The sequence below is a fragment of the Bubalus kerabau genome, chromosome 17 (assembly GCF_029407905.1).
Source record: "Bubalus kerabau isolate K-KA32 ecotype Philippines breed swamp buffalo chromosome 17, PCC_UOA_SB_1v2, whole genome shotgun sequence".
Lineage (NCBI taxonomy): Eukaryota > Metazoa > Chordata > Mammalia > Artiodactyla > Bovidae > Bubalus > Bubalus kerabau.
The window spans coordinates 53,669,779-53,696,468 of record NC_073640.1 but is presented as its reverse complement, the minus strand read 5'-3'; the positions used below and the strand labels follow the sequence as shown (position 1 = coordinate 53,696,468).

At 53.6% G+C, this 26,690-nt stretch overlaps 2 protein-coding genes and 1 long non-coding RNA gene across 6 annotated transcripts in view; 1 reads left to right on the top strand and 2 right to left on the bottom strand.

The window, feature by feature from the left end:
• Nucleotides 1-1,778: 1,778 nt before the first annotated feature.
• CCDC97 (coiled-coil domain containing 97) lies at nucleotides 1,779-14,823 on the bottom strand. Its single transcript, XM_055553857.1, has 5 exons — nucleotides 12,021-14,823; nucleotides 8,357-8,812; nucleotides 6,218-6,496; nucleotides 5,659-5,788; nucleotides 1,779-3,902 (listed from the first exon to the last, which is right to left on the bottom strand). The coding sequence occupies exons 1-5, from the start codon at nucleotides 12,058-12,060 to the stop codon at nucleotides 3,782-3,784; spliced, it is 1,026 nt and encodes a 341-aa protein (XP_055409832.1). The 5' UTR covers nucleotides 12,061-14,823; the 3' UTR covers nucleotides 1,779-3,781.
• LOC129632344 (uncharacterized) lies at nucleotides 10,132-26,503 on the top strand. Of its 2 annotated transcripts, XR_008704474.1 has the most exons (5): nucleotides 10,132-11,901; nucleotides 12,582-12,642; nucleotides 17,311-17,407; nucleotides 25,569-25,657; nucleotides 26,423-26,503. It is a non-coding gene; the product is annotated as an uncharacterized LOC129632344 (long non-coding RNA). The 2 variants fall into 2 exon arrangements; XR_008704473.1 differs by lacking the exons at nucleotides 25,569-25,657; nucleotides 26,423-26,503 and adding an exon at nucleotides 19,553-19,675.
• HNRNPUL1 (heterogeneous nuclear ribonucleoprotein U like 1) overlaps nucleotides 14,976-26,690 on the bottom strand; it is a 34,570-nt gene continuing 22,855 nt past the window's right edge. For all 3 annotated transcript variants that reach the window (XM_055553856.1, XM_055553854.1, XM_055553855.1), the window contains exons 11-15: nucleotides 20,576-20,744; nucleotides 19,671-19,955; nucleotides 18,328-18,617; nucleotides 16,736-16,930; nucleotides 14,976-16,187 (exon numbers count right to left, since the gene is read on the bottom strand). In XM_055553856.1, coding sequence (XP_055409831.1) covers nucleotides 16,071-16,187; nucleotides 16,736-16,930; nucleotides 18,328-18,617; nucleotides 19,671-19,955; nucleotides 20,576-20,744 — 1,056 coding nt within the window. In that variant the 3' untranslated portion in view covers nucleotides 14,976-16,070. The remainder of the gene's footprint in view (nucleotides 16,188-16,735; nucleotides 16,931-18,327; nucleotides 18,618-19,670; nucleotides 19,956-20,575; nucleotides 20,745-26,690) is intronic.

Below are 26,690 nucleotides of genomic sequence, written 5' to 3'. Positions count from 1 at the left end.
GTGTTGCTGCTGTACAAGCCGGTGTGCACTCTGGTTTCTGTGTCCTGACACCATGTGACTCGGTTAGTCTGTGTATGTAAATTTGTTGTGTCCCTGGGGTGTGTTATTTCTCTGGATTTTTTTCTCGACACCCTTGCTCTTCTCTAGGTGTAAATTTATACATTCTTAGCTTAAGTTTGAGTAGAAGTGTATTTAAGGTCTGTGAGAAAAGTGTGTTTCCAGGAGGTATAGTGTGTGTGTGGTGTTTCCTACTGAGGCTGTTTTCAGTATGTGTGTGTAACAGTTCCCAGTGTGTCTGTGGGCGAGTGGCTTCTGGGTTACATTGTTTCGTGATCAGTGTGTGTTGCTGGTATTCTGAGCATGTTTGTGTCTGTGGGGTGTGTCTGCCACATGCTTGCTGTCCTCGCGGTGTGTGTGCGTGTCGGTCTCCGGGACCAGTGTTCTCAGCCTCTGTGGTGTCTGTGAGCAGGTGGTGTCTACATTGTGTCCCCACATGTGGGCTGATGACTTCAGTGTGTGAACAGCTGCGTGGGTCTCTATTTTGTGCTGTCGCTTTGGAGTTTTCAGTGGAGTGTGTGCTCACGTTCACGGGCAGCTGCATGTGTGGGGCTGCATTTGTGCTCTGGTGTCTCCAGGGCAGGGGAGCATCCTGTGTCCCCAGTGAAGCCGCTGGCGTCCCAAGCGACACGCCTGGCGGCCTCCGTGCCGAGTGGAGGCTGGCTGTGTCTGCGGCCGCGTCCCCTTGCAGGCTGGTGCCACGTTGGCTCGGGGCTGGCTGTGGCGGGCAGGGCAGGGCAGGGGCTGTGGTGGGCACTGGACCCACGCCCGGACCTCGGTATAAATATCTTGAGCTGCCGGCGGCTGTGTTTACTCGGCCCCAGCCCGGGGGCGGTAGCAGCCCGGCAGGTCCTTGGGGGCGGGGGGTGACCAGGCCACAGCAGAGTCACTTCCTTCTGGCCAGACAGGCCACAGCCTCGCTGCCCCTTCCCGCCCCCTTTCTGGGTGGGGGCGAGGTGGTGACCCCCTCATCCTGGGCTCCCAGGGGCCACCAGTGAAGCCCTGACCCGCACATTCCCGTTGGGCTTCCCAGGATCTGGGAGAGAGACCAACAGTGGGGACGAGGGGGGTGAGCCAGGAGACAGCAGAGAGGGGTAGGAAAAAATGAGGGTGAAGCCAAGAGGAGCAGCTGGGGCGGGGAGCTGCGACAGAAAGGTATGGGGAAGTAGAGACTGAGAGGGAGGGAACGACATGGAGAGAGAGAAAGGTGGAGGGCAAAGCGGCAGAAAGAGAAGGGGCTGAGAGAGGGGAGATGAAAAGTGGCAGGGAGATGCTGACAGAGCTGCAGAGACAGCCCCCCAGAGAGAAGACGGAGTGAGGGGAGGAGCAGAGGAAGGAGGGGACAGTGAGGAGAGGGGCTGGGACAGGTTTGGCTCTGGCGGGACACACAGAGGTGTCAGATGTGTGTGTGTGTGAGGGGAGCTGGCTGCCAGCAGAGCCCGAACGGGAGGACAGACCGGAGACACGGGGGTGGGGGCCGGATGCCCTTGGAGGGGCTGTCCCCTCCCTGACTCAGCCTTTCCGCCCACCCCAACCCCAGGAGCGGGAGCAGAGGGGTAGGCGCTTCTCTGGGCACCTCCGTGTCTCAGAGGCTCTGATGGGGGTGTGTCTCCAGGCTCCACCTCTGTCTCTCGGATACACACGCTCCTGCTCCGCCATCTGACTAACCCTAATTCTGACTCAAAATGCTGTCTCTCATCACTTAAAAAATTATGTAACAAATTTATGTATGGCACAGTATATCACAAATTTAATGATCAAATGAAAAACGCACAGGTCATCCAGGGCTGATATTTGTGGTATGAAAGACCCCTCACAACTCAAGGGCATGAACACAAGCACCTGAGACAAACATCCCCCTCTCTTCTTCATCTTTGCAAGCTGTGGGTCTGGCTGACACGGAGGGCCTTGCGCCTCCTCCGAGATGCAGTGTCAGTGCTGAGAGTATGTACTGCACAGGATCTCTGTGATGGTTCAGTGATTCAGGTACTGACTAAACACTAGAAGATTCCACATGTCTCTGGAGAGGAAGGGCAGTGCCTAGCATACCAGGAGGGCCCCAAAGGCGTTATCCACTGTTAGCGGCCTCAGCAGCTGACTCTCCTTCAGTCAGTACCCTTGAGAAATGGGTGTATCCGTCCATGCCACGTGGCCCTGAGAGTGGACAGGCAGGCCAGGCGCGGTGGTCTCTAAGACTTGGCCTTGAATATGTGACATCTCCTTTCTGGGCCACCCATGGCCCACACATGGAATGGGACGGAGCCCCTGCTTCCTGGGGCTGTCTGGAGGTTCAGTGCAGCATCAGGCACCTGGCTAGGGCCTGGCACAGGACCGAACTGCTCAGGAACTGGAAGCTTCCTTATTCAATCGAGCACCCCCTCAACTCCAGCCTCCATCCAGCTTTCAATTTCTGTGTCTGGCTCTAATTCCAGTTGACCCAGAGGGCAGAGCCAAGCCCTGGGGGTCAAAGTGCTGTGACCCCAGGAGTCCTTGGGATCGCCCTTCACCCTGGGCCGCATGCTGGAGGAGGCAGTTTTGAGAGGGCTTTCAGGCCAGGCCATGGCCTGGCTCACGGGAGTGAGGGGTCCCCACACCCCTCTTCTCCAACGCATGGCCTGTGTCCTCCCCCCGCTAGCAGCCAGCCTCTTCTGTGTATGTCTGCTGGGGGAGCATGAGCTGAGTGCGGGGCCATGGGAAGGCAGGACGCCTGGGTTCCCACAGGCCGGCTGCTGAGTCACCAGGCGGCCATCTGGCTCCCATTAGCCCAGGGCGGCAGGGGGCTCCGCGGGGCTGGCTCTGTGGCTGGCTGGGGGCAGGGAGGCTGGGGCCGACTGTGTGTATATGTGGGATGACTCAGGACCCATGATAACAGCCTGTGCGTATTCGGGGAGTGTAAACAGGAGAGGGAGAGGGAGGTGGAGGAAGTGAAGGAAGGAAGGAAGGGAAAATTGTGGCTGGGAGAGGGATGCTGGGAGGGGAAGAGTCCACCCTACCCAACCTGGCAGGCCCATGGTCCCACGTTGCTCCTGCCCACCATTCCCAAACCTGAGCCCTGAGGGAGAGGTGAGAGCAGGTGGCCACTCCCAGGGTCTCCCCAATGTCCACAGCGAGGCTGGGTTACTCAGCAGCCAGGATGGGGGATGCTCAGGGCCTGGGGAGGGGGCAGGGATCCTGAAACCCAGAGATAAAGGCAGAGAGGGACAGAACCAGCACAAAGGCTGAAAGAGATGGGAATGTGTGGCCATGGATCCCGAGAGCTGAATCCACAGGAGACAGTAGGTACAGGCAAGGAGGTGCACCTGCGAGCCTGAGACCCCATTGCAGAGTGCAGGAGAGTCAGGGCAGGATTGGCGGGGGCAGAGTGGTGGAGCACTGCTCTGAGGTCAACCGGGCCAGTTCCAGCCACAGAGGGCCCCCTGGCCTAGGTCCAGGGGAGGATGTTCATCTCGGGCCGTTGTGGGGACAGGGGCCAAGGCACAGAAGGAGGGGAAGAAAGAGAAAGGCAGAAAGGAGAAATAGGGAGGTGGGGAGAGACAGAGACAGCAGGAGCTAGAAAGGCAGAGAGAAAGGGGGTGGGAGGATGCCCAGGCAAAGTTGGGGTGAGGGCATGGAGACCACCGCCAGGCTTGATGGTACCGGGCAACCGCCCTGCTTCTGCTTAGAGAAAGTCCCTGAGCTGGCCTGTCATCAGCGGCCTCGTGCGGGCGGGAGGCGGCCGCAGCCGTCAGTCCCCATCCAGCTCTGGGCTGGGCGCGTCCTCGGGCTCCTCCTCGTCGAAGTACCTCTCCTCCTCGTCCCGGGTCACGATGTCCAGGTTGTCAAAGTCGGGGTTGTCATCCACTGTGCTGCAGGGGGAGGGGCTGTCAGGGATGGGCTCTGCCTGCACTTGGGCCTCCCCAATTCTCACCCGGTGGAGGAGCTGGGGCCCGGGGTGCCCCCCGAAATGAAAGGCCATGTGCTGGCAGCTCTAAGTTGGAGCTAACTTACAGTTGGGTTAGGCTGGGTCTCTGAGGGCTTCACACAAAAAGTAACACTTGCCAAAGAAAGATCTTATAAGACAACTTCTGGTTTCCTCTTAAAAAGCTGGAAGATGCGGTGACCCATGGGCCCACACTCCCCGGAGGCTGCTTCCCAACCAGGAAGATTCTGCCCCCCACCCCCACCCCAGGGAACATTCGTTGTAACTGGGGACATTTTGGTTGTTACAACTTGGAGGGGGGCTGCTGCTGGTGTTCAGGAGGTACAGGCCAGGCAGGCTGTTCAATGCCCATTGCACGCAGGACAGTCTGCACAAAGGATTATCTGGACCAAAAGGTCCACAGTGCTGACAGGGAGAAACCTTGTCCTCAGGCGGCCAGGGGTCCAGCTGTGAGGAGGACCCTCCCAGGCCTGCTCACGCTCTCCGGTGCAGGAAGCCTTGTCCGGTCCAGCCCCCTCCCCTCTGATGAGACCGCCTGCCTCCCTCCTCACCCCTCACCCACCCTGCCGGGAATGCTCTTCCCCCAGGCTTTCGCATGGCCTACTCCTCCCCTGCTGCAAGTCTCTGCTCAAATGTCACCTGCTCAGCCTCTCCTGGCCACCTCATCACCCACCCCGCTGCTTTTTCTCCCTGGCTCCCTCACTAGATTGTTTTTTTGCCTTCCTCACTGGAGTGGGATGCCCTTGGACAGAGAACCCTTCCACTGGTTTTGTTTGCTGCTTGATCCCCAGAGTCTGGACATGGCTGCGCTGAGAACCTAGTGGTGAATGCAGGCCAGCAGCTCCCCCACCCCCCGAGATGGGACAGGCTTCGGCCCACACCACTCCCCATACTGGGTCTGACTTCCTCGTGGGCACCTGGCTTTATGATGGCAGTGGTGTCCTTACCGAGTGCCCAGGCACCCCACTCACTGCTTTGTGTGGAACCCTGAGAGTGATAAATGTCGAAGTGGATTAGCCAGAATTGCCTCTGGAGCTGGGGATCCCAGACTGGACCAGAGATGCTCTAGTACCAGGGGCTGGCGTGGCTGAGGCAATGAGGACCGCCATTCTACTGATGAGACCCGAGGGGCTGCTTGTTCACGTGTTGTGGGGGGTGGGCCCTCTGCTGCCATACCTGATGTTTTGGACCACAAGGCGAGGCTGCCACAGTTGACAAAAGCATCTATCTTTTCACTCTGATACTTCACTCGCCTGTGTCCTTTTCCTTGATGCAAAATCTCTTTTCACCCAGGTGGCCTGGGAATCTTATCTCTGGGGTTGTACTGGAGAAATGAACAACCAGCACGGCACGGGCGCCCAGCACAGGCCCCTCCACACCAGGCATCACCCTGCCAGTGATGACTTCCTGCAGCATGAGGAGGTCTGCGGTCCTGGGGACACTTCAATCAGGCCGCCATACCATCTACCTGGACAGGAATGTTTCGGTGGTCTATCAACGTGGAGCTGAATGTCAGCCCTGCTCAAATCCCTCTTTCAGGGGAAGGGACAGAGGCTCAGAGATGGACAAAGCTACTCCAGGGTCACCCACTGACCTCTGATCACCCCTGGGCTGGGTGAACCCAGGGCCCCTGCCCTGTGGGGTGCCAGGCTGGGGGACCAGAGGCGAGGGCAGGGGAGCACCTGTAGTCAAAGTCCCCATCCTTGCCATCCAGGAAGCGCTGGTGCATGCGGCTGGTGAACTCTTCCCGCAGGATCAGCCTCTCCTCCGAGTCAGGGACCCAGGCCTCCGAGTCTTTGCCAGGTCTCTGGTCTGTAGGGGAGACGCCCAGGGTGGGGGTGTGTGAGGGGTGCACAGAGAGCTGCGTCCCTCATGCTGGGTGGCCCTGGGAACAGGGCAGTGACTGCGATGGCCCCGTCCCTACCTTCCCAGGGCATACATCAAACCCGTGACAATGCGGTGTTTTGGAGGCCGCAGAACAGGGTGGACCTGACACCTGAAGGAGGGCGGTCAAGGGAGGGCCCTCCAGGCGGAGGGAACAGCATGAGCGAAGGCCTGGAGGTGAGGGATGTCCTTCAAGGAGGGGGACAGGGATGCTGGAGAGGATGGAAGGGCTGGGGGGCTCAGGGCAGCAGGGGAGGATGTGCCGTCTGTTCCTGCAGGCGCTGCCGCCAAGGAGCCAAGGCACACAGGCTGGGGCTGGGTGTGCCGACGCTGGGGCCCCCTGGCCGCTGGCCTCACCTTCCTCATCTTCATCCTCCTCCTCGTCCTCCTCCTCCAGGCAGGCCTCCTCCTCCTCCTGCTGCTGGAGCAGACGCTGCTGCAGCTCCCGCTCCTGGTAGGACTGGAGCAGCAGGTCGGAGAGCGGGCAGGTGGGTGTGCCAGGGGGGCCAGGCTTGGGTGGCCGGTGGGCCGGGGTGCGGGCGCTGAGCTCCTCCTGGGTCAGGTACTGCCCAATGTACTGCTCATACAGGAGTGGGGCACGGAAGCGCATCTGCTCGTCGCTGAAGTACTCGCCCCCTGCACGGAGGAGACAGGGTGGGCGGGGGGTCAGGGTCGGCGGGTGAGGCAAGGGGCTGGGTAGGGGTGAGCATCTGGGCAGACCTGTGTCCACCCAGGCATGGAACCATGCTGACCGGAAGCTGTAGACACACAAGTGTGTGACTGTCCAATTCAGGAATGCAGTAAAACATGCACAGATGTCTGAGGTCGTGACCACGGGCACTCACGAACGTGTGTGAGCACGTGAACGTGACCAGGCCTGTATCTACATATGGACTCACATGTCGCAAGTTTGTCGGGTGCAGTCAGGTTGCTGGACATTCTGGCCCGAGGCCCTGATGGCCTAGGGCCCCTGTGCAGCTGTACTGGCAAGAATTTGCACCCCATGTGTGCGTGCACACATCAGCACACTGCTTGGGCCCCTGTGTCTCAGAGCTGGTGAGCAGGGCATTGTGAGCAGGATGCACACGGGAGCCAGTGTGTAGACCATGCATGCCTGTCTGCTGAGCCTCCTTCTGGCTGTTGCCTGGACACGCCTGCACTGCTGGGCACGTTAAGAATATATCTGCATGGAGCGGGCGTGCGTGTGCACGGGATCAGGTCTCGCAGGGTACCTGCCCAGGCGTGGGCATCCCTGTTGGTCTTCCAAACCCCACACCTCACCCCTTAGGTGGGCCGGGCTTCCCTGCCCCTCAGTCTCAGGGCCTTTGCACCTCCCCTGGCTGTCTGCCCCTGTAGAGGCAGTTCTGTCTCTTAGATAACGGTTCTGCCTGCTCAGCCCTGCCCTCAAGAGCCCTGTCTTGGGCTCCGTCTTGTCCCCCCTCTTACCCCCATGTCTCTGTTTCCGGTGTTTCCCACCACAGTCGGTTTCTCTCTCTCACCGGCACACACTCTCTCTCTGGGTCTCGGTTTCTCCCTCCCCTCCTCTGCCCCTGTCTGCCCCCGTCTCTCTCTCTCTCCTGCTTCCTCAGTTGCTTCCTCAGTTTCTACCATCTCAGCCCACTTCCTTCATTCACTCACTCTTCCTCAGCTCTTCATCCCTGTGCCTCATCTGTCACTGTGTCCCTCCCCAGTTCCCCTTCTCTATAGCCTGTGCCTTCTCTCTGACTAGAATCTTAACTCACCCTCTCCTTCATTTGCTCTCATCTTTTAACATCTTTTAGTTCTGGTGTCTTCGGTCACAAAGCTGCTTGTAATTACATCATGGTCAAAAAGGTACCAATGTTACACAAACATTTTTAAAAAATTTAAAAATTAAAGAAAAGAGAAAAAGGTACTAATATTTTCTTTCCTGTTTTGTTTAAAAGATTTTTTGAGGTGGACCATTTTTAAAGTCTTAATTGAATCTTGTGACAATACTGCTTCTGTTTTGTATTTCGGATTATTGGTCCTGAGGCACGTGGGATCTTAGCTGCCTGACCAGGGGATGAATCCGTACCCCCTGGACTGGAAGGTGAAGTCTTAACCACTGGACGCCAGGGAAGTCCCACTGATGTTTTTCTCCATGCTTTTCACATGTGTGTGTGTTTCAAGAGGCCTTTCCTGAACATATTCCCCGAGGTTTCTGGCAATGCCTCTTTGTACAGTATGAGGTAGGGACCTGGTTTTCCTGAGGGATGACCAGTTATCACAGTGCTGGACACTGTGTCCTTGACCCACTGGTCTGAAATGGCACTTCTGTCATCTGCAAGATTCCAGCCCTTCTCACTGCCTGTGCCATTCTCTCCCCGAGACCCTGCTTGTCTCTCCCTATCGCGCCCTGTCCCCTTACATTTCTGTCTCCGTCTCTCCAGGATCTCCGTCCATTTCTGCTCTCGCACCCGTTTCTACTTCCTGTGCCGCAGTCTCCCCTCCCCCTCAGTCCGTGTGCCCCCACACCTTGGATGAGCTCACGCAGGGCAGCGTAGCGGCGGTTACGCAGGCGGGTGCGCAGCGTGCGGGGTCGGGTTGTGCCTTGCCGGGCCACCTCAGCACAGTAGAAGTCTGCGCGGTGGTCACCACGCAAGTGTCCAAAGCAGGCCAGATGCTCCTCCCGGAGGCCTGTGCGGAAGCGCTCCAGGAACACCAACGGCTTCTCGTGGTACAGCTGGCCCAGGATGGCCACCTTCTCCGGCTCCGTCAGGTCAGGCTCACCCTGCTGCTGGCTGCACACGGGCAGGCGGCTGGCAGCCACCGCGTGCAGCATGGCACTCACCGCCGGGTCCTCCACCTCAGGGGGGTCCGCGTCTAAGGCCCTTGGCGTTCCCTCTGCTGCTTCCGCCTTGTCCTGGGGTCTGGGCAGGACCGGCGTCCAGCTCAGCTCCCCCCAGTGCCCAGGACTGGGCTCTGTGCAGCCTGTGGGGAGAGGGGAGATCAGTCACTCCAGGGATGGGAGAGGGGATAGAGAGTGGGTGGCAGGGACTGAGTGCTCACTCACTCACTCGTTTCACATTTAGCGAGCACCTGCTATATTCTGGGCACTGTTCTAGGCCTAGAGAGACCACCCTAAGCAAGAGATTGACAGTTCAGTGGGGAAGGCAGACAAATGGAAACATAATTAGTGAAAATAATAGTGTTAGGTGGTTCCAAGAGCTGTGCAGGAAAATTAAGAGGGAAGGAGGAGGGTATGGGGGTCAGGCTGCAGTTTCAAGTGGACAGTCAGTGAAGGTCTTGCCAAAAAAGTGACATTTCAGTAGAAACCTGAGGTCATCAGGGACTGAGCCATGAGATTTCTGTGGGAAGTGGCAGAGGAAAGAGCCAGTGCAAAGGCCCGGAGAGAGAAGTTTGCCTGGTGTGTTTCCTTAGTCCTTGACCACTTCATTCACTGATTCACTCAATTTTGCCTTTTCCCTTGTTCATGAAATCATCAATACATTCACTAACTCGTTCACTCATTCATTCATCCTTCTCTCCTACTCACACACATCCATCTAACCACTTTTCAGCAACTCTAAATCTATGCTGGGCCCGAGCTGGGCAATGCTGAGGATCCACTGAGGGATCCAAATCAGCTCCCAAGGAGCACCTGGTCTGATGGGAGAAGACAGACAAGGTCAAAGCCAGTACAGGCACTGGAAACAGAAAAGCTGAGGGCTGGGCAAGCCTTGGTGAGAGCTGTTTCTCAAAAGTGGCGGGAACTGGAGCAAGGCTACTGCAAGCAGGAAATAAGTGAAGAGGGGAAGTAGAGACAACTCCTTTAGGTAGCTTGACTTGGATGGGGAAGAGAAAGAGGGTGGTGATTATAGGTGCAATGGGCTTCAGGGAGTGTTTTAATCACTGAGGCAAGAGAAGACTGGGCTGGACCATGTAAGGGGCTGTGGAAGCGAGGACAGATTAAAAAGATGCTTGAGAGGCTGACTAGGACAAGTCATGGGATTGAAGGGCTGGAAGGTGAGGAAGGCATTCAGTTAAGGTCCAGGCCTCTGGCCAGTAAACTGGTCAAACTGTCCCTGACACACAGGCATGGATGAGGAGCACGTTTGGGGGAAGATGTTGAGACCAATTTGGGACATGGATGGTATGACAGGCCCAGGAGACACCCAAGGGAAGGCATTTATGAGACTGCTGGTACCTGGGGCTGGAGACTTCTTAGGAGAGAAGTGTTGCTCTGGGGACAGTTACAGAAGTCATCAGAGACAAGGAAAGCAGTAGAGCTGAAGGAAATAAGTCATGGGGAGGGTACAGGAGAGTGTGTGAGGGATGAAAAGAGAGAAGGGACTAAGAAAGAGCCATGACTGCATGGGAAGGAGGCTGTGAGAGGCTAAAAATGGCCCCCCAATATAGCCACATCTTAATTCCTGGAACCCGAGAATGTTAACCTTACATGGCCAAAAAATCCCACAAAACTCAGAAGGTCTTTGCAGATGTGATTAAGGTATGGACCTTGAAACAGGGGGATTCTCTTGGATTATCCTGGTGGGCCCTAAATACCATTACAAGTGTCCTGTCAAAGGGAGATTTGATGCACCCAGAGGAGAAGGCAAGGTGAAGTCAGCAGCAGAGATTGGAGTGATGTGGGAACAAACCAAGGAATGCAAGGAGCCACCAGAAGCTAGGAGAGGTGAGGAATGTGTTCTCCCTTAGAGCCTCCTCGGCCCTGCTGACACTTTGATGTCAACTCAGTGATACTGATTTCAGACTCCTGGCCTCCAGAACCGTGAGAGAAGAAATTTCTGTTGTTTTAAGCCACTCAGTTTGTGGTCATTTGCTACAGCAGCCATGGGAAACTAACGCTGGCTGAGCAGGAGGAGCCTGAGAGATAGGAAGGAAATCAGAAAGAATGGTGTCACAGAAACCACAGAAAAACATTCAGTAAAGACAGAGGGATCAATGGCATCAAATTCTGCAAGTAGTTTAATAAGAAAAAAACCCTGAACCTGGCCATGTGGTTTAACTACAGAGTAGGGCTTCCTTGGTGGTAAAATGGTTGAGAATCCACCTTGCAATGCAAGGGACATCGGTTCGATCCCTGGTCCGGGAAGATCCCACATGCCTTGGAGCAAATAAACCCGTAGGTCAGGACTACTGAGCCTGTGCTCTGCAACAAAAGAAGCCACCACAGTGAGAAGCCCACGCATCGGAACAAAGAGTAGCCCTTGGCTCTCTACAACTAGAGAAAGCCTGCATGCAGCAACAAAGAGCCACCCCAGCCATAAATAAATAAATACATAAATCTTTCTTAAAAAGTAAAAACAAAAACAAACTACACAGGGAGGTCACTGGGGACCCTAATCAGTGCAGTTTCTGAAGGTAAAAAAGCCAGACAGCAGTGGCTGGGAAGAGGAGGCAAATGTAAATGACTCCTTGGAGAAGATTAAATGGTATCTGGAAGGTGGCATGGAATCGAGGGATAGCTTTTTAGGTTAAAACTTTTTTTTATTATTATGGAATATTTCAAACATGCACAGAAGTAGTACAATGACACCCCCCTCCCCCCCAATATACCCATTATCCAGCTTCAACAATGGCCAATTCTTGGCCTGTGATGTTTCAACCAACCAACCTCCTAACCGCACCTCACCCCACATACCCTGAAGCACCAGGACAGTATTTGGATGAGCAAAACAAAAGCATTTTAGGTACTGACGGGAGAGGCATCAGGAGAAATAAAGAGGCTGAAAACACAAAAGAGAGCACAGAAATGGATTAACGACCCTGAGTAAGCACACGGGACTGTGGACTTTCGGGGAAAGGGAATTAGAGTGAAATGCGGGAGGCGTTAGCAAATAAGAGTTTGCGTGTGAGGGGAGGAGTCAAGGGAAGGAGGTAACATGAGAAAGCAAGGTTGGCTGAAATAATGGGAGAGTTAGCCCGGGACAGGGACAAGTTTGCTAGCTCGAGTTAGCCTGGTAAGGAAACGGGTTAGCCCGGGCCACGGAAACAGCTGGAAGAGGTTAATTTCGGGGGAGGCGATGGGATAAAAGAGGTCAGCCTGAAGCGGACAGGTAAGGCCGAACACAGGTGCCCTCTTTTATAGAGTCCCTCCTTCACCTTCAAGGGGAAACATTTCACAGTGACACTGCAGCCCCACCCTCCTGCCGCCTCCGCGCGGCCAGGACCTCACCTTCACCAGGTTCCCTCGCCGCGGTCGCTACGGCCTCCATCCCGATTGTTTTCGACTTGTTACCCGCCGTGGCGAGATCCTAACACCAATTCCGGACGCAGGTCCTTAGAGGCCACTTCCGGCTGAGTACATGACTGGGACCGGGTGCTCCACGGCATTAGGAACCAAAGTTCCGGGACGAAGGAGGCCCTTCCTATGCGCACGCGTGCTGCTGTCCGACCCCGCTCACTTGAGCCGGGCAGGAAAAGGGCGCCAGGGCCAGATAGGCTCTTCCGGGCCACCCCCGCCAACCCGAACTGCTTCGAAATTGTGGGGTATCAGGAGGGAAGCACTGTTCAACCTGTGCGCTACTGACCCCAGAGCCCAGCATGCTTAATTTGGGAATGGATGTATCACCACCCTTCATGACCTTTGAGTACTTGGGCTCTGGTTTAGACCTATCCTCTTCACCACCTCAAACAATATTTGCTAAGTCTTGTAGCATGCCTGTCATCACACCCAGTCCCTGGTTAGCATGATTGGTGGTGAGATCAGAGACTGAATGTCCCACTCTGTTTCCAGGACCTGAAGAACCTGCAGGTGTGGAGAGAAAACCTTGGTCTTGATTTGCCCTAGGTGATAGGTAAGGACTGGCATTCAAGTGCTACCAGTGACCAAATGGGCAGGGCTGATGGACCCACAGGTTCAGCTAAGGGAGCTGTCCGTCCCAGTCTGGAGGGCCCAGGGAAGGTTTCTTTCTGGGAGTAAACGATACCCTGAGACCTGAAAGATGAGCAGGAATTAGGATAAGAGGGAGGAAGAGAAGGGTCTTATGTAGGAAGGGGGCAAGGCAAAGCCCTGGAAGGGAAGGCGGGTATCCATGGTTCTGTTTGCTTCAAGGACTTCAGTATGGTCAAGGAGTGAAGTGAAAAGTAAAGCCGCTCAGTCATGTCCGACTCTTTGCGACCCCATGGACTGAGGAGCCAGGCTCCTCAGTCCATGGAATTTTCCAGGCAAGAGTGCTGGAGTGGGTTGCTATTTCCTTCTCCAGGGGATCTTCCCAACCCAGGGATTGAACCTGGGTCTCCCACATTGCAGGCAGACGCTTTACCATCTGAGCCACCAGGAGTATGAAAGTTCTAACTTGGCCCTGACCAGACTGCAAGGATCAGAGAATCTCATGAACCTATGCAAAGTTCAAAATACACATGCATTTCCAAGGCAGAATTTCATGGCATTTAGAGCCTAAAAGGGATTTGTGACTCTCCCTGAACACCCTAGTGATCTGAAGTTTGAAAGGGGAGTGGCAAAAGATAAAGCCAATGAGGTCACCAGGCCCAAGCATGTGTGCCATGTAAGCTGAATTAAGTAGCTTGAGCTCCTTTATCCTGTGGAGAGCTAAAAGAGGGTGAGGGCATCAGGGTAAGGGACTGGAGGACAGCGAGATCTGTGAGGAGGCTGATGCAGTAACCCTGATATTATGGCTGAAAGCAGAGTAACTTCCTATTTGCACTCCCAGGATAAGGGATCTGGAGCAAAGTGGCTGAGTTGCTGCTTGGAATAGATGGAGACCACACTTAGATGTTGCCAAGAGGCCAGCAGAGGGCACTATTGCCCAACACATGGACCTGCAGCAAGGGGGATTTACCAGCCTAGAGGGCTTGAGGCCCTCTCAGCAGGGAGGCCACTCTAGGATCACTTGTAGCCCAGTTAGGCATCAACCTTGGCTCCATCTCATGTCAGATGCCTCACATTTGACCTCAAAGGTAGTCAACCTTCCTCTTCCCTTTTTTGTAGCCCATGTCCCCTTCAGAAGGCTCTGAGATAGTTCTGTGAGAGAAGAGGTGGGCTGAACTGGCTCCTCCTGTGTCCCAGCCTTGTCCCTCACAAGGGGCCAGAAGCACAGCATGCCCAGAGGGAATGAAGAAATGACTCAAGTTGCCAGGGAAGAAGGACAGGCTGTGGGGATGCAATCTTTTATCCCAGATCATTCCCACTTAAAAAAAAATTTTCCCCTTCTTCAGGAAGCCCTCACCACACCCTACACCCATCCCATGCTCTCACAGCTGATCTTGATGCTGTTACCATTCCACGAGAGGTCTGTGTCACTTCTGGACTAAGACCACCTTGAGGGCAGGGTCCAAGACCACCTAGATCATGCTGTGTCCTTAACACTGTCCAGAGTGGGTGGATAAGAGAGCAAAAACTGACACTTACTAGCTGGATACATTAATTCCTAGAACCCCACTAGCCTGGATCCAGGAGCAGTCAGAAACCATCTTAAGTCTAGCACCCAGGCCAGACCTAATGTAGATGGGCAGTCACACCCAGGGGTGACCCCAACAGTCCAGCCCTAGTTCCCAAACACCGACCCTACCTTGCTGTCTGCTGAGGGACCTGTTACATCCTATTCACAAATTCTGGGAGGGAATGGGGGCTGTGGGTGGACTGAAAGGTGCAGAAACCAGAGAACCACTTTAAAAGTGAACTAGTGGATTTTAAACTGAGGGCCCCAGGTTTAAGGGGGCACACCCAGCACCAAAAATGGGGAAAGGCACACAAATCCCACCAGTCCATCCTAAAGGCGATCAGTCCTGGGTGTTCACTGGAAGGACTGATGTTGAAGCTGAAACTCCCAATACTTTGGCCACCTGATGCGAAGAGCTGACTCATTTGAAAAGACCGATGCTGGGAAAGATTGAGGGCAGGAGAAGGGGACGACACAGGATGAGATGGTTGGATGGCATCACCCACATAGTACGTGGGTTTGGGTGGACTCTGGGAGTTGGTGATGGACAGGGAGGCCTGGTGTGCTGCGGTTCATGGGGTCGCAAAGAGTCGGATACGACTGAGCGACTGAACTGAACACAAATCCCACAGTAAGTATTTAATGAATGAGTAAATAATGTCCCCTTGTAAAGGCCCCCACCCCAAGTAAAGGCCAACTGCAGTAACACTTCAGCGTTGAAACCCTGCTTCCTTCCTGCTAGGAGGTGCCATGTCATTTATTGAAAACAAAACAAAAACAAAAACAAAACAGGGCAAACACATTTCTTAATAAGTGCAGTTTGTTAAAAGTTCTGTTAAAACATATGGGTCAAGGGGAAGTAAAAATAATCAGAGGATCACTGTAGGAAAAACCTTTAGGTCTGGCACTGGGAGACCTCTGAAGAAGAGCAGTGGGAGAAACTTCATGTTCTGAAGGGTAGGAGCCCCCCAACTCCCTTCTTCCCTCTCACCCGCTTAATCCCACCAGAAACTACCAAGACGCCCAGAATAAAAGGTTTCAAGTTCAATAGTCACACTCTCTCCAAATACAAAAAGCAGGTACAATTCAACTCAACACAGAAGCTTGTGTGCAAAGTTATGGGAAACTGAGACATTGTATAAAAAGTTAGGTTAAAGATGATTCTGTGGTTTTGTTTTGTGTGTGTTTTGAGGGTGTGGTTCTTCCTCTGTCACCTGAACTCAGCAAAGAAATGGTTATCCTGATGAAATATCAACAGCCGACCCACAGTAAAAACGGACAAGTTCTAAAAATTAAAAAAAAAAAAAAAAAAAGCATAATTACCAAAAAAATATCTGTCACTGCTTCCTCCCTCTGCATTTTGCTTTTTAAAACTTGTGTTTTTTTAAGTTTTTGATTTTTTTTTTTGTTTTAAATCCTGAAAAGTAGACAGTAAAACAGCTCCTGGAAGAATTTACAACCAACTGCATGAGAGTCTGGGAAGCTGAGGGGCTAGAGCAGGGCTGGGAGGAGAGGACAGGAAGGGGCCCTCCCCTCAGCCCTGTAGCCTCACTGTACGACCAAGGCAAGGGATGGGGGTCTTTAGTCAAAAAGGAGGAAGGGAGGAAGAGGAGGGTAGGGGGACGAACAGAAAATAAAAGGTCATTGTTGCCTGTTTGAATCCAGAGGAAATGCCCGGCCCTGTGTGGGGGAAGAGCCCCTCAGAGGGGAGGCAGCCCTGGGAGGACCCATCCCCCAGCACCACGGGACCCGGTAGGGATGGATGAGGAGGGCTGAGGTGGGCGCTGGTGGAGGAAGCCGGCAGGGGCCTCCAGGACACATGGCTACTGTGTGCTTGTGCCCCCCTGTGTGTTCCCGGAGTAGCTCCCGTAGTCATAGTTCCCGTAGTATGGCGGCCACTGGCCCTGGTTCTGATAGTACTGGTTCCACTGCTGGGCGTACTGGGGAGAGAGAAACCAAGAACACGACATGTTCATACAGACCCACATCTGGCTCCTCCCCGATCACCCCCCACCATGGTACAGTGACGTCAGTCAACAATAGGTCTCCTGACAGAGAAACCAAGGTACTTTGGGAGGACAAGTGAATGACCTGATGTAGCATGGGTGGGCAGTTAGAGACTGAAGCCCAGGTCTCCTGGCTTGCCAACCTACTGCCCTTTCAAGTATAGCTAGATGTGTGTGTGTTACACCACAATCAAAATACTCAAAAATAGGTACGATGGCCCAGCACCAACCAATCAGAATGGACACTGGCCATGGTGCTGAAGCAGGGTTTGTGGCCCCCTTTGCTTGCTGCGCTGGGGAGAGGAACTAGAATGGCAGTTCCTACACTTAGCAGCCAGTGTGGCAGTGGTCACCAAATAGAATGGCTATACTCGATGGACACCAAAAGACTGCCCATCTTCTTAGGGATAAGCAGGGACATGAGTCTGGGAATACACATCCATGTGGGGCCCCATTCTACCTTCCCTGCTTCTGGCACTTACCTGTTGATACTGGTTATAGCTGGGCTGAGGGTAGGTCTGTGCCGCTGGGGGCGGTGGTGGGGTGTAAGGGGCTGGATTGTAGCCGCCATAGCTCCCATAGTTGTAGGCAGGTGGTGGCGGAGGCGGAGGTGGTGGGGCTGTGTAGCCCTGGCTGTACCCTCCCTGGTTGTAGGGAGGTGGCTGGCTGAAACTCGGCTGAAAGTGGAAGGGAAAAGAAAACCAGGTCTCTGTGAAACAGCCAGCTCAGCTGGGATGGAGGAAGGGCCTTTATAAGCAGTGGGCCCACAAAGGAATGTCCATGGGGGAGGTTGTTCGAGGGCTAAGAAGGGGGTGGGTCAGCTCTGTGACCTGGCAGGACAGGGAAGGATGCAGAGCTCTATCCTGGACTCTAATCCCAGGCCTGAGACTCTCGGGAGCAAGGCACACAGCATCTCTTGAAAACCTAGGCGTTTCCCCACCCCCTGCCCCTGTAAAATGAGAATTACAACAGGACTACCCCTTTGGACTGCCTTGCGTATTCAGTAAGCTTATGTGCACACTCCATTGAGCACAATAAATGGTGGTATTTGTTACAGGAAGACCAGCTAAGGAAAAGAGCAGTGGCAATTCCTAAGTGCTCCCCATGTCCAGGCTGTATCCTTAACTCATCTGACCCCCGATCAACTCTCTGAGGTAGGTTCCATTGGCTTTATTTTATAGAGAAAGAAGGGGAGGCCAGGGAGGTGAAATCAACAGGGCCCAAGTCACACGGGCAAAAAGTCGTGACTTGCCTCCAGGTCCGCCTATTTCCAGAGCCTTACCTGCAAAGCTATAACGTTATCTTTCCCTCACAGCAAACCTTGGAAGTGAGTTCTACTAACATCTCTAGGTCTTTATGAGGAAAACAAGGTTCTGAGAGGTAAAGCTGTTTGTCCAAGGTCACAAAACCAGAAGGTTGTGAGGCTGGGGCTTGAATTTGCATCTGTTCAACTCCTGTTCTAGGAAATATTCTGGTTAGACTGGGACTAGACCATACACCTGTGTCCCCTGGCAGCTGCCTCCAGGCGTGGCGAGTGGAAGGTGCACAGTCAACGGGGACTGCTGGTTACAGGGCCCGTGCACACCAGAGCCGAGAACTGGCTCTCTGAGAACTTGAACTGAGCTGGAGCTGCTTAGCAGTGAAGCTCTCAGGGCAGAGGTCAAGTCCTCACCAACCTCAAGGTCTGTCTCCACATCCTAAAGACAAAGGGTCACCCCTTCTAGCCTGGGCAAGAGGTAACTCCAATGCAGTGCTCTCTTGGGAATTCAGTGAGGCCAATGACAATACAGCCAAGAGAAATGCACTTGCTCGTGACAACACAGATGGCCCCGCGGGTGACAGAACAGGCAGGTTCCCAATTTACTCTGAGTCTGGGAGGATCTGGGAATATCTAGGGTCTGTTCCAGCTGAAAGCACTGGCAACAAAGAAGAAAGGGCAGAGCTGGAGCTAAGAGTGAGGACCCATGGCCCCACCTCCTCTCACCTGTACCACACACACACACACACACACACGCACGCGCGTGCGCACGTTCATCCTCTCACCTGTACCACACACACACGCTCCTCGTCTCACCTGTGGAGGGCTGTAGCTGCTGACAGGAGGGGTGCTGGTATTGGCGCCTGAGCCGGGGATGTTGCTGTTCTTGTTGTAGCCGCTGGCCCCTGGGGGGTTCCTAGCAGGGCTGTAGGTGGGCGGCGGTGGAGGCTGCTGTGGTGGCGGCTGTGGTGGTGGTGGCTGCTGTGGTGGAGGCTGTTGCTGGGGAGCCCGGTTGTAGCTGCCTCGGTTGTTGGAGTTGTTGTTGTCCCGGTTGTTGTTACCCCAGCGGTTCTGGTTGTAGCCACCACCTCCACTGCGGTTGAAACCTGCATTGGAGAAGCAAGTAAGAGTCCCCACTGTTCTGACTGGTTGAGACCCTCAGGCGTCGGGCTGTCTTGGGGACTGCTGTGGCTCCAGCATGACCATGCACAGAGAAGGTCCAGTGAACAAATCAAGCACCCCTCTGGCCTTCCCCAGAGCCCTGGGAGCACCCAGTCATCAAGGCCTGCTGACAGGTTTGTCCTGCCCATTGGGCTATGGGCTTGGAACCAGGGCCGTCTTGGTTTCTACTGTGTCTCCAACATCTAAGTGCTTGGCCAAATGAGCCAGCCTCTCCGCGAGTCTTTGGCCCCGAACCCTTTCCCCAGCCCCCTCCTGGTGGCTTCAGAACCTTAGCTTAGGCATTAGCACTTCTGGGGGCCTTTCCTGAGCCCTGCTCCTTTGCAGGCTGAATCACTGGAGCTCACTGTACCCCTGGGGTTTCCCATTCAGCCCAGCATCCTTCTGGACTGTCACCAAAGGGTGACAGTGTCTGGGTCATGGCTCTGTCCCCTAAATCATCCAACACAAGACTGAAACACAGTAGGGCATGCTTATTAAAATCATGACCATACACTTCAGACATAGCATAACTTTGTGACTAAGAACTTGGGCTTTGGATCCATCACTTGATACCAACTATGGATTCACCTGGGTGAATTGAGCAAATTAATCTCTCCAAGCCCGTTTCTCCATTTGTTTTAGAAGCAAAAACAGTCCTAATATTTGCCTTGTGCCAGGTCCTGAGATGGGACCCAGGATTGGCCCTTCTTCTCAAGGAGCTCATGGTCAGATGAGGGGTGGGAAAGACTCACAAAAATAATAGCAATGTGACACACAAATGGGCAAGGCCTTCAGGGGTAATGTTGGTGGGGGGTGGGGTGGGGAGGGAAGAGATGACAGTGGGAGTTTCTCTGAGGCCCCAGACTTTGATTTATCTCAGTTCTCTACCAGGGCTCAGCCAACAGCTGGTGCCAAGGAAATGTCACCTGCTTACTGAGGAAGCAGTCAACCCTGACCCCAGAACCACAAGCGGGAGAGTTCAGTGTGAAATGTCTCACCTCCTCGGTAGTTGCCGCCTCCACCGCTGCCTCCTCCTCGATTTTGGAAGCCTCCTCGGTTGCCCCCTGGGGGACCTCGGTTGTCATAGCGCTGGAAACCACCGCCACCCCCGCGGCCCCGGAAGCCACCCCCGCCTCGGTTGTCAAAGCGCTTTTCAGGCGGCGGTCCAGCCCTGCGGCCCTCCTCGTTGTACTGCCTCACCAGCTTGTCTGCTTCCTCTCGCTGCAGCTCAATGAACAGCACCTCGTCCAGGAAGTCCCCGACATCAGGCAACGTGAAGTTGGCTAGGAGGAAGGGAGGGTGCCAGAGGGAGAGGAAAGGCGGTCAGCACCTTCCGAGGGTTAGTCTCCTTCACCCCCAGGACACTGGTCTGCCAGAAGGGAGGAGGAGTAGGGGACCACAGTGTGAGCAACAGAGGAGAGAGAGAGAGTCCCAAGCTCTGCCTCCCTGACAACAATAAGGGGCTAACAATGACCCTCTTCTCCTTTTTCTGAAAAGGTGACTAAACTCCACCAAACCACTGTTTGATACCCAGGAACAAGCCAGTCAAGGGGAATCACCATCCTCGTTTATTATGGAGAAGCCTCACTGAGGCTTGCTCAGCCAGCCCACCCAGTGGGTGCCAGAGGCAGAAGACCATGCAGGTCTCCAGCATCTGTTCCCACACACCCTCTCCCACATCCTGCCCCAGCCCCACCTAATCTGAAAAGCCTGCCCCCACAGGGATATGGGCGGCTCTTTCAGTCACAGCTGTACTACACAGGCAAGGGACAAAGCAGAAGCAAAGAAAGAACAAATTCAAAAAAAGAATACTCAAGGAGCTGGGGTGGGAAAAACGGGATAAGACACTTTTCCCCTTAAGGGCCTTGCAGCAATGTCCCCCTGGGAACCGCTTGTCTCCTACCTTTCATTTCTAAGACCGCGTGATCTGGGACATCCTTCCCTTCTTCGTCAGTTCGCTTTATTGTTCGGTCTTTCAGGTCCTCATCAGTGGGACAAATTACAATAGCTTTGCGCTGGAAGCCTTCAAATGGTCTCATTTTTCGTCTCTGGGCTGACCCATAAACATTTGTCTAGGGGTAGGGATCGGAAGAGGCAAGAGGTGGCACATTACAAGTTGGTTTTTCCTCTGCAGGGTAATATGTGGCCAGGGAGTGAGAAAAGGATACCAGTTCTCCTAAGCAGATAAACTCAGGAAACTGCTCCTTCTTCACTTCTAAGATTCTTGAATCTACCCTCAGAAAACGAAGTGACTTGGGAAAGTGGCTGCTGACAGTCACAGGACAGGAGATTCCTAATTTCTGGGCTTTGCTTTTTAATCCTATTTGTCCTTGGTATTGTACATTACAGCTCTCTTGGCCCCTATTCTAAAAGTAGCATATGCTTACTGTAAAAAAAATTCAGAGTACAAGGTGTAAAGTGTAGAGTAAGAAGCCTTTCATCCACCTACTGCTGCTATTCCTACTTCCCAGAGATAACCTGTATTGAATTTCTTATGTATTTTTAGAAGTATCTGTGTGCTTCTTAAAACCAATGAAATCAAACAACACACACTCTTCGGAAGCCTTTTTTTCACTCAACATTTATCATTTTTCTGTGCTGTTGCTCTCCCTTTTTTTGGCCATGCTGTGCAGCTTGAATGATCTTAGTTCTCCAACCAGGGACTGAACCCCGGCCCTAGGAAGCAAAAGCGCCAAGTCCTAACCACTGACTGCCAGGGAATTCCCTGGTGTTCTCCCTTATTATTTGTAGAACAGATGCCATAATTAACCAGCCCCTTTGACAGTTGTGTAGATCATTTTCATCAACACTGTTTCTTTTATCCCCTTAGTCCTGCTCTGAAACACCAGCTGCACCCACAGGCTTCTAAATTAGGGTGCTTGGCAAGCCAATAGCTTGTGCTGTTCGCAAGTGCAGTTTTGCTAGTAACTTTCTCTTTGCTTCTTCTGGGTGATGGTCAGGTGCGTCCTGAGCTGGTGCTGGCAGAGAGTGATTCTCTAGGCCACACCTGATTGAGAGCACAACAGCTTCCATTCACTGCGTACCTCCCACATGCTGGGCCCTTTGGGGCTGGGGCCCAGATCTATCAAACCCCAGCAGTCCAAGGACTCAGCCTATGTACCTGAATCACTTGGACACCACTGAAAAAGACAGCAGCTGGAAACCCCCTATAGGGGTCTTCCTGAACCCCAGTCTCTGGAAGTGGGGCCCAGACACACATACGGGTGTCCTTTTCACATCCTGACACACAACAGAACTGGAGTGATAAGGAATACTGCATTTAAACAACTTTCAGTGGCCCTGAAAGGTAATCAAGGGAGAAGCCACAGAGGGGAACAAATCTGTAAAGAGGCCTGCATGCACAGACAGACAAAGATGCAGCCTAGCAGGGTGGAAAAAGCCCAGCATCGAGTTCCAGTGTGGCTACTACTGACCATGGCCAGTCTGTGTTATTGCTTCATCCATGAAATGCGGGAGAAAAGCCTCTCTCCTGGACTTGGTGAAGACTGACCGGAAAAAGGACCACAAAGCAACTGACCATGTGTGGGGATCTCTGGAGTAGGGGCTCCGTTGTGGCCTCCAGGATGGAAGCTGCCCAGACAGACGCCAGTGGTGCAGGGCAGAGGCTTGGCACACCCCGGATCTAACGTGACCTGGTCAAGTCACACCACAGGGCCCTGAGTGAGTGACTTCCTCTCAGAGCCTCAGTCTATCTACCAAGTCTCAAACCCTGAAAGGGGGAAATTAGAGGAAAATCATATGATCACTACTAAGACTGAAGGAGCTCAGGAAAGTAAAGCCCTTGCGTAGTCCAGGGTCTGGCTCACAGCCGACACTCAACAAACGGAGGTCATGGTTGGCGTGATGGCTGATGGTTAGTGGCCATCACTGGGTGGGCTACACTGGCTCTTCTCACAACCCGGACCAGGCGAAAGTCAAGCTACGGTGATTTCCCATCAGAAGGACAGGAACGGCGAGTCAGGGTAGAAATCTAGGCTCTGGGGAAGAGCCTCGAGGTTGAAATCACGGCTGTGCCCTCTATTTGTGAGGATGTAGACAAGCCACCTAATCAGTCTGAGTCTCAAATTTCTGCATCTGAAAGACGGAGATCCCATTACCCTCCCCCTGGCTCTGGTGGGAATTTGCAGATGTGGAAATGTTTGGCAGGGAAAGAAGTCTGAAATTGGGGCCAGCAGGACTGATGCTGTCCTGGGAGAGGCTTCCCAATAGGGAGCATCAAGGAAAGTTTGAGGAGAAGATGAAACACGAGAGAGTCTATTCAAAAAACACGAGGAACAGAAGCTGGGATGTGGGTTAGCCAGAGACCAGGGACCGCAGTGCACACCTGTTGGGAGATCTGGTCGGTGGGTGTAGCTGTTCTCTAAACCAACCCAACCCCGTGGCTCTGACACACACAGCATTTAGAGGGTCTTCCTTGTTCCCCAGGGAAAATGTCTCAACCTTCATTGGGGGTGGAAGTGAAGGCGTACACATGCAGTCATCTGTGCCCTGAGCCACATAAATGGTGAAAAAAGCACACTGGTTACAAAGGAAAAGTCAAGTCCTTCTCCTTGCTGCTCTTCCTAGGCTCCATTCCTAAAAGCGAATTAGGTGGCGTCTGGTCATAGGAAGATAGAATTTGACTTCCAGCTAAATAATGAAGCTTCCTCCTGGCACACAACCCAGATGGGCAGGTGCCAGGGGTGAGTGTGGCCCCAGACATTCTGTGGACAACTGATGGACAGTGGACAACTGATTCCACTGTTTGCTTGCCCATAATAAATGATCAGTGATCCTATTCTGATTCCTCTGAACCTCAAGGACGTGGATAAACGCCTCTTGGAGGTTTTCTATGAAGCAGACCCACCCTGTCCATGTCCTGATGAGGAGACAGAGAAGCATTGCTGTCCACAGGGGCCAGTCCCCACAGCTTCTTGATGGGAGGTACAGGGAAGAGCAGACGGGACTCCTCAACAGCTGGCCTCTGTCCTGGAAAGTGGCTAGACAGCGAGGGATGGCTCCTCAGACACTTCAGAGCTGAGATGCTGAGAACCCTTGTGGTGACAGTTTGAAGACTGCACCTCCCTCCCCTCACTCCTTGGCTTGGGGAAAGGAAGAAGAGCATCTAAGCCACACCAGCAAAAATGCAAATACTTGGCTTTCCTAGAGGGACGGGAGTTAGCTGTTGGTGGCTGTTGCCACAGCAAACACAGTGAGGTCAGAGCCCCTGGGCTGGCCCGGCACTGCTGTGGTCACTGGGGGCTGCTGGTGGCTGTTGCTAGGAGACCAACACAACAGCTAGGTCAGCTTTTCCAGCTGTGTGGGCTCCTGCTGCCTCATTCCTGCTTCTCTCAGTCCCACCCTGCTTGAAGATGCTGACTTGAAGGAGGTCTGGGCTGTCTGTGGTCCCTGCCTCCTGGCTACTCCCCTTCCTCTGTGATGTGGGCCAAAGGACAGGGGTTGGGTTTCTCCGAGCAGCTGCCTGGGTAGTTGTGGTGTGTGGCAGTCTGGGGCAGGCAGGAGGGGACACAGCAGGCTGCTCACAGCCTAAAATCTCTAAGAGACACTGTCTCCTGTCAACTGTCCCCCTTCCATAACTCAACAGGGTCAGGCTGGCAGCAGGAGAAACATGTGTGAATCCCACAGAAGCAAGCTTAAAGCTGTTGACCGAAGAGTTCACTCTGGGTTCAGCATGAGGTAAACCCAGTAGAATGAACCACATGTGCAGACACAGAACTGGCGAGAGTGTCAACAATGGAATGGGCTGAGGTTCTGGGAGGATAGAAAAAACACCCTTTTCTCCAATGCCTGTCCACAAGAGGCAGTTTACTCTGGGTCCCCACAGTAGCCCTGGGTCTCTGTTTCAGGAAAAGGCATGGCACCTGCCCACGGGGATGCCCAGGAGGTACAACCACCTCGAGCTGAGGCAAGGTTAATGATGCTGTCATACTGTAGACTCTGGTCATTTGCCTGGCCTGGCTCTGGGCTGCTGGATTCCTAAGAGAACTCCTAGCCTCAGACCTCAACTCTGGGAGTGGCCTGGGCCCTCACTTATGGCCCTGAGGGGCCTTCTGAGAAGCCTCCAGGAGGGCTGGTCTGCTGCCTCACTGAGGCCAGCTCCTGCTCTGCATCTGGTAGGCCAGGGACAGGCCAGGCGGTCTCCCATTCCAGAAGATTCCCACTGGCAACAGAGGACCTAAAAGAGCCACTTGAAGCAATGTGGCCTACTGCTGCTTTTTCTCCTCAGCTGTTCCACAGCTCTGACACCCACAGGATCGGAAGAGGACACTCAGGTCACCATGGAACCAAGGCAAAAGACACCCCCCACCTCGAAACCTGGCCTTTCCTGGCTTCTGCAGGCACACTCCCCTCTCAAGAAGGGGCATTTCTGGGGTCAAACTAGGTAACAGGAAACCCAGAAAAGCCAAACATGGGGAGGTCAGACCACTCAGGAAAAACCAGAGGAGGAAAAAGACAGTGCTGGGCTGAGATCCAGGGGCTGCAGGGACTCTTCCTGAAGTCCCAATCCTGGCTCTGGGAGCCCCATCTAACTGAGGAGTCAGCTGCACATCGACCTACCCTTCACTGCTAAGGCTGGTGGGGGAGGAAATGCCAGGGTCTGGCCTGGGGCCTGCTCTGAATCTTCTACACACACATCTACCCACACAGGCTTTTCTGGTATACCCTTTTTGATGTTTAAGCCAAAACAGGTCAAACAACTGGCTTCAGACCTCTTTCCAGGCCTCAGTAACCTCTGGTTTGGGGCCCCAAGTCAATCCTCCAATCTGTGGTTAGCCAGAGAACCCTCCTCCCCACCCCCCACCTTCAGAGTTTGCATTCTGTTGCCTTGCTGTTGGCCTGGAGCACTTGGCCTGACCTATATGTTCCTTCACCAGGAGGCCAGCAGCCCTGGAGACCACAATGGCACCTGGAAAAGCCCTGGACCCTGTCCTGAGCGAGTCGACATAAGCTGAGAGGGCCAACAGTGAGTCTTTACAGTGCTCAGCAGTTCTGTGCCTGGCTGAGGGGCTGGGGGCCTGACCTTCAGAGAAAGCCCATTTTGCAATGTTGGACGGAGATGTTAAGACAATCTACCCTAAGATTATAAACATTCTCCACCAGGCCCTATATGTGAAATGGGTTTCACAGCTGATTTAACTAGCAAACTGAGAAAAAGGGAGGCAGGGAATACTTGTGGTATCCAAAAAAATAATTCTCAAGGTATGGCCTACAATTCCAAAATGCCCTGACAAGAAATGGGACAAGGTGAGGCCAGGGTTAATTTAAACAAAGTCTTCAAAGGGGAAGAAGGCTGGCTGTACACATTATTGATGGGGCTGAGCTGGGGCAGCAACCCTGAGTGGCTCTTGGACTACCCTGTGCCCAACCACCCCTCCCCCATAAATGCAGTCTAAACATCAGCCCAATTAGTTGTTTTATCAAAATCTAGTATTATGGGATCATATCTGTCTTCACAAATGTCAGTCTTTAGGGCTTAATCCCAGGGTTGCAGCATCAGTCACTAGACAAAAGTACACCTTTCCAGGGAACTCCTTGGTGGTCCAGTGGTTGAGACTCCACATTTCCACTGTGTGTGTGTGTGTGTGTTCCCCTGCTTGGGGAACTAAGACCCACCCCACCCCACCCCCCCACCACCCCGCACAGTGTGGCCAAAAGAGAACTAAAAAAAAAAAACCACCCACCTTACAAAAAAATTAAAAAGTACGCCTTTTCCATGTCCGCCTCCCAGAAAAGCAGAGCCCGGTGTAAATCCTGTACCCCCCCACGACAGAAGAGTTGGCAGCAGCCCTGCAGTCTGGCTGACTTTCAGTTTCCTAGTGTAACTGTTTCATCAGCAAACCAGATTTCTACTCTCAGTATCTAACTGGCAACTGTTTATCTGTCATGAAGAACCATCACCAACTAGTAGTCTTTTATTTTTGTCTTCAGTTCTGTGTATTCCTTTCAAAGGTTGGATATTAAGGAATAAATTTTTCAACTCTGAACACTAGATTACC

Coding starts and splice junctions, on each gene's coding strand:
- CCDC97 (XM_055553857.1), bottom strand. CDS start 12,060: ATGGAGGCCGTAGCGACCGCGGCGAGGGAACCTGGTGAAG. Junction 8,813..12,020: donor GGCGAGGGAACCTGGTGAAG/GTGAGGTCCTGG, acceptor CTCTCCCCACAG/GCTGCACAGAGCCCAGTCCT. Junction 5,789..6,217: donor GGAGGATGAAGATGAGGAAG/GTGAGGCCAGCG, acceptor TCTCCCCTACAG/ACCAGAGACCTGGCAAAGAC.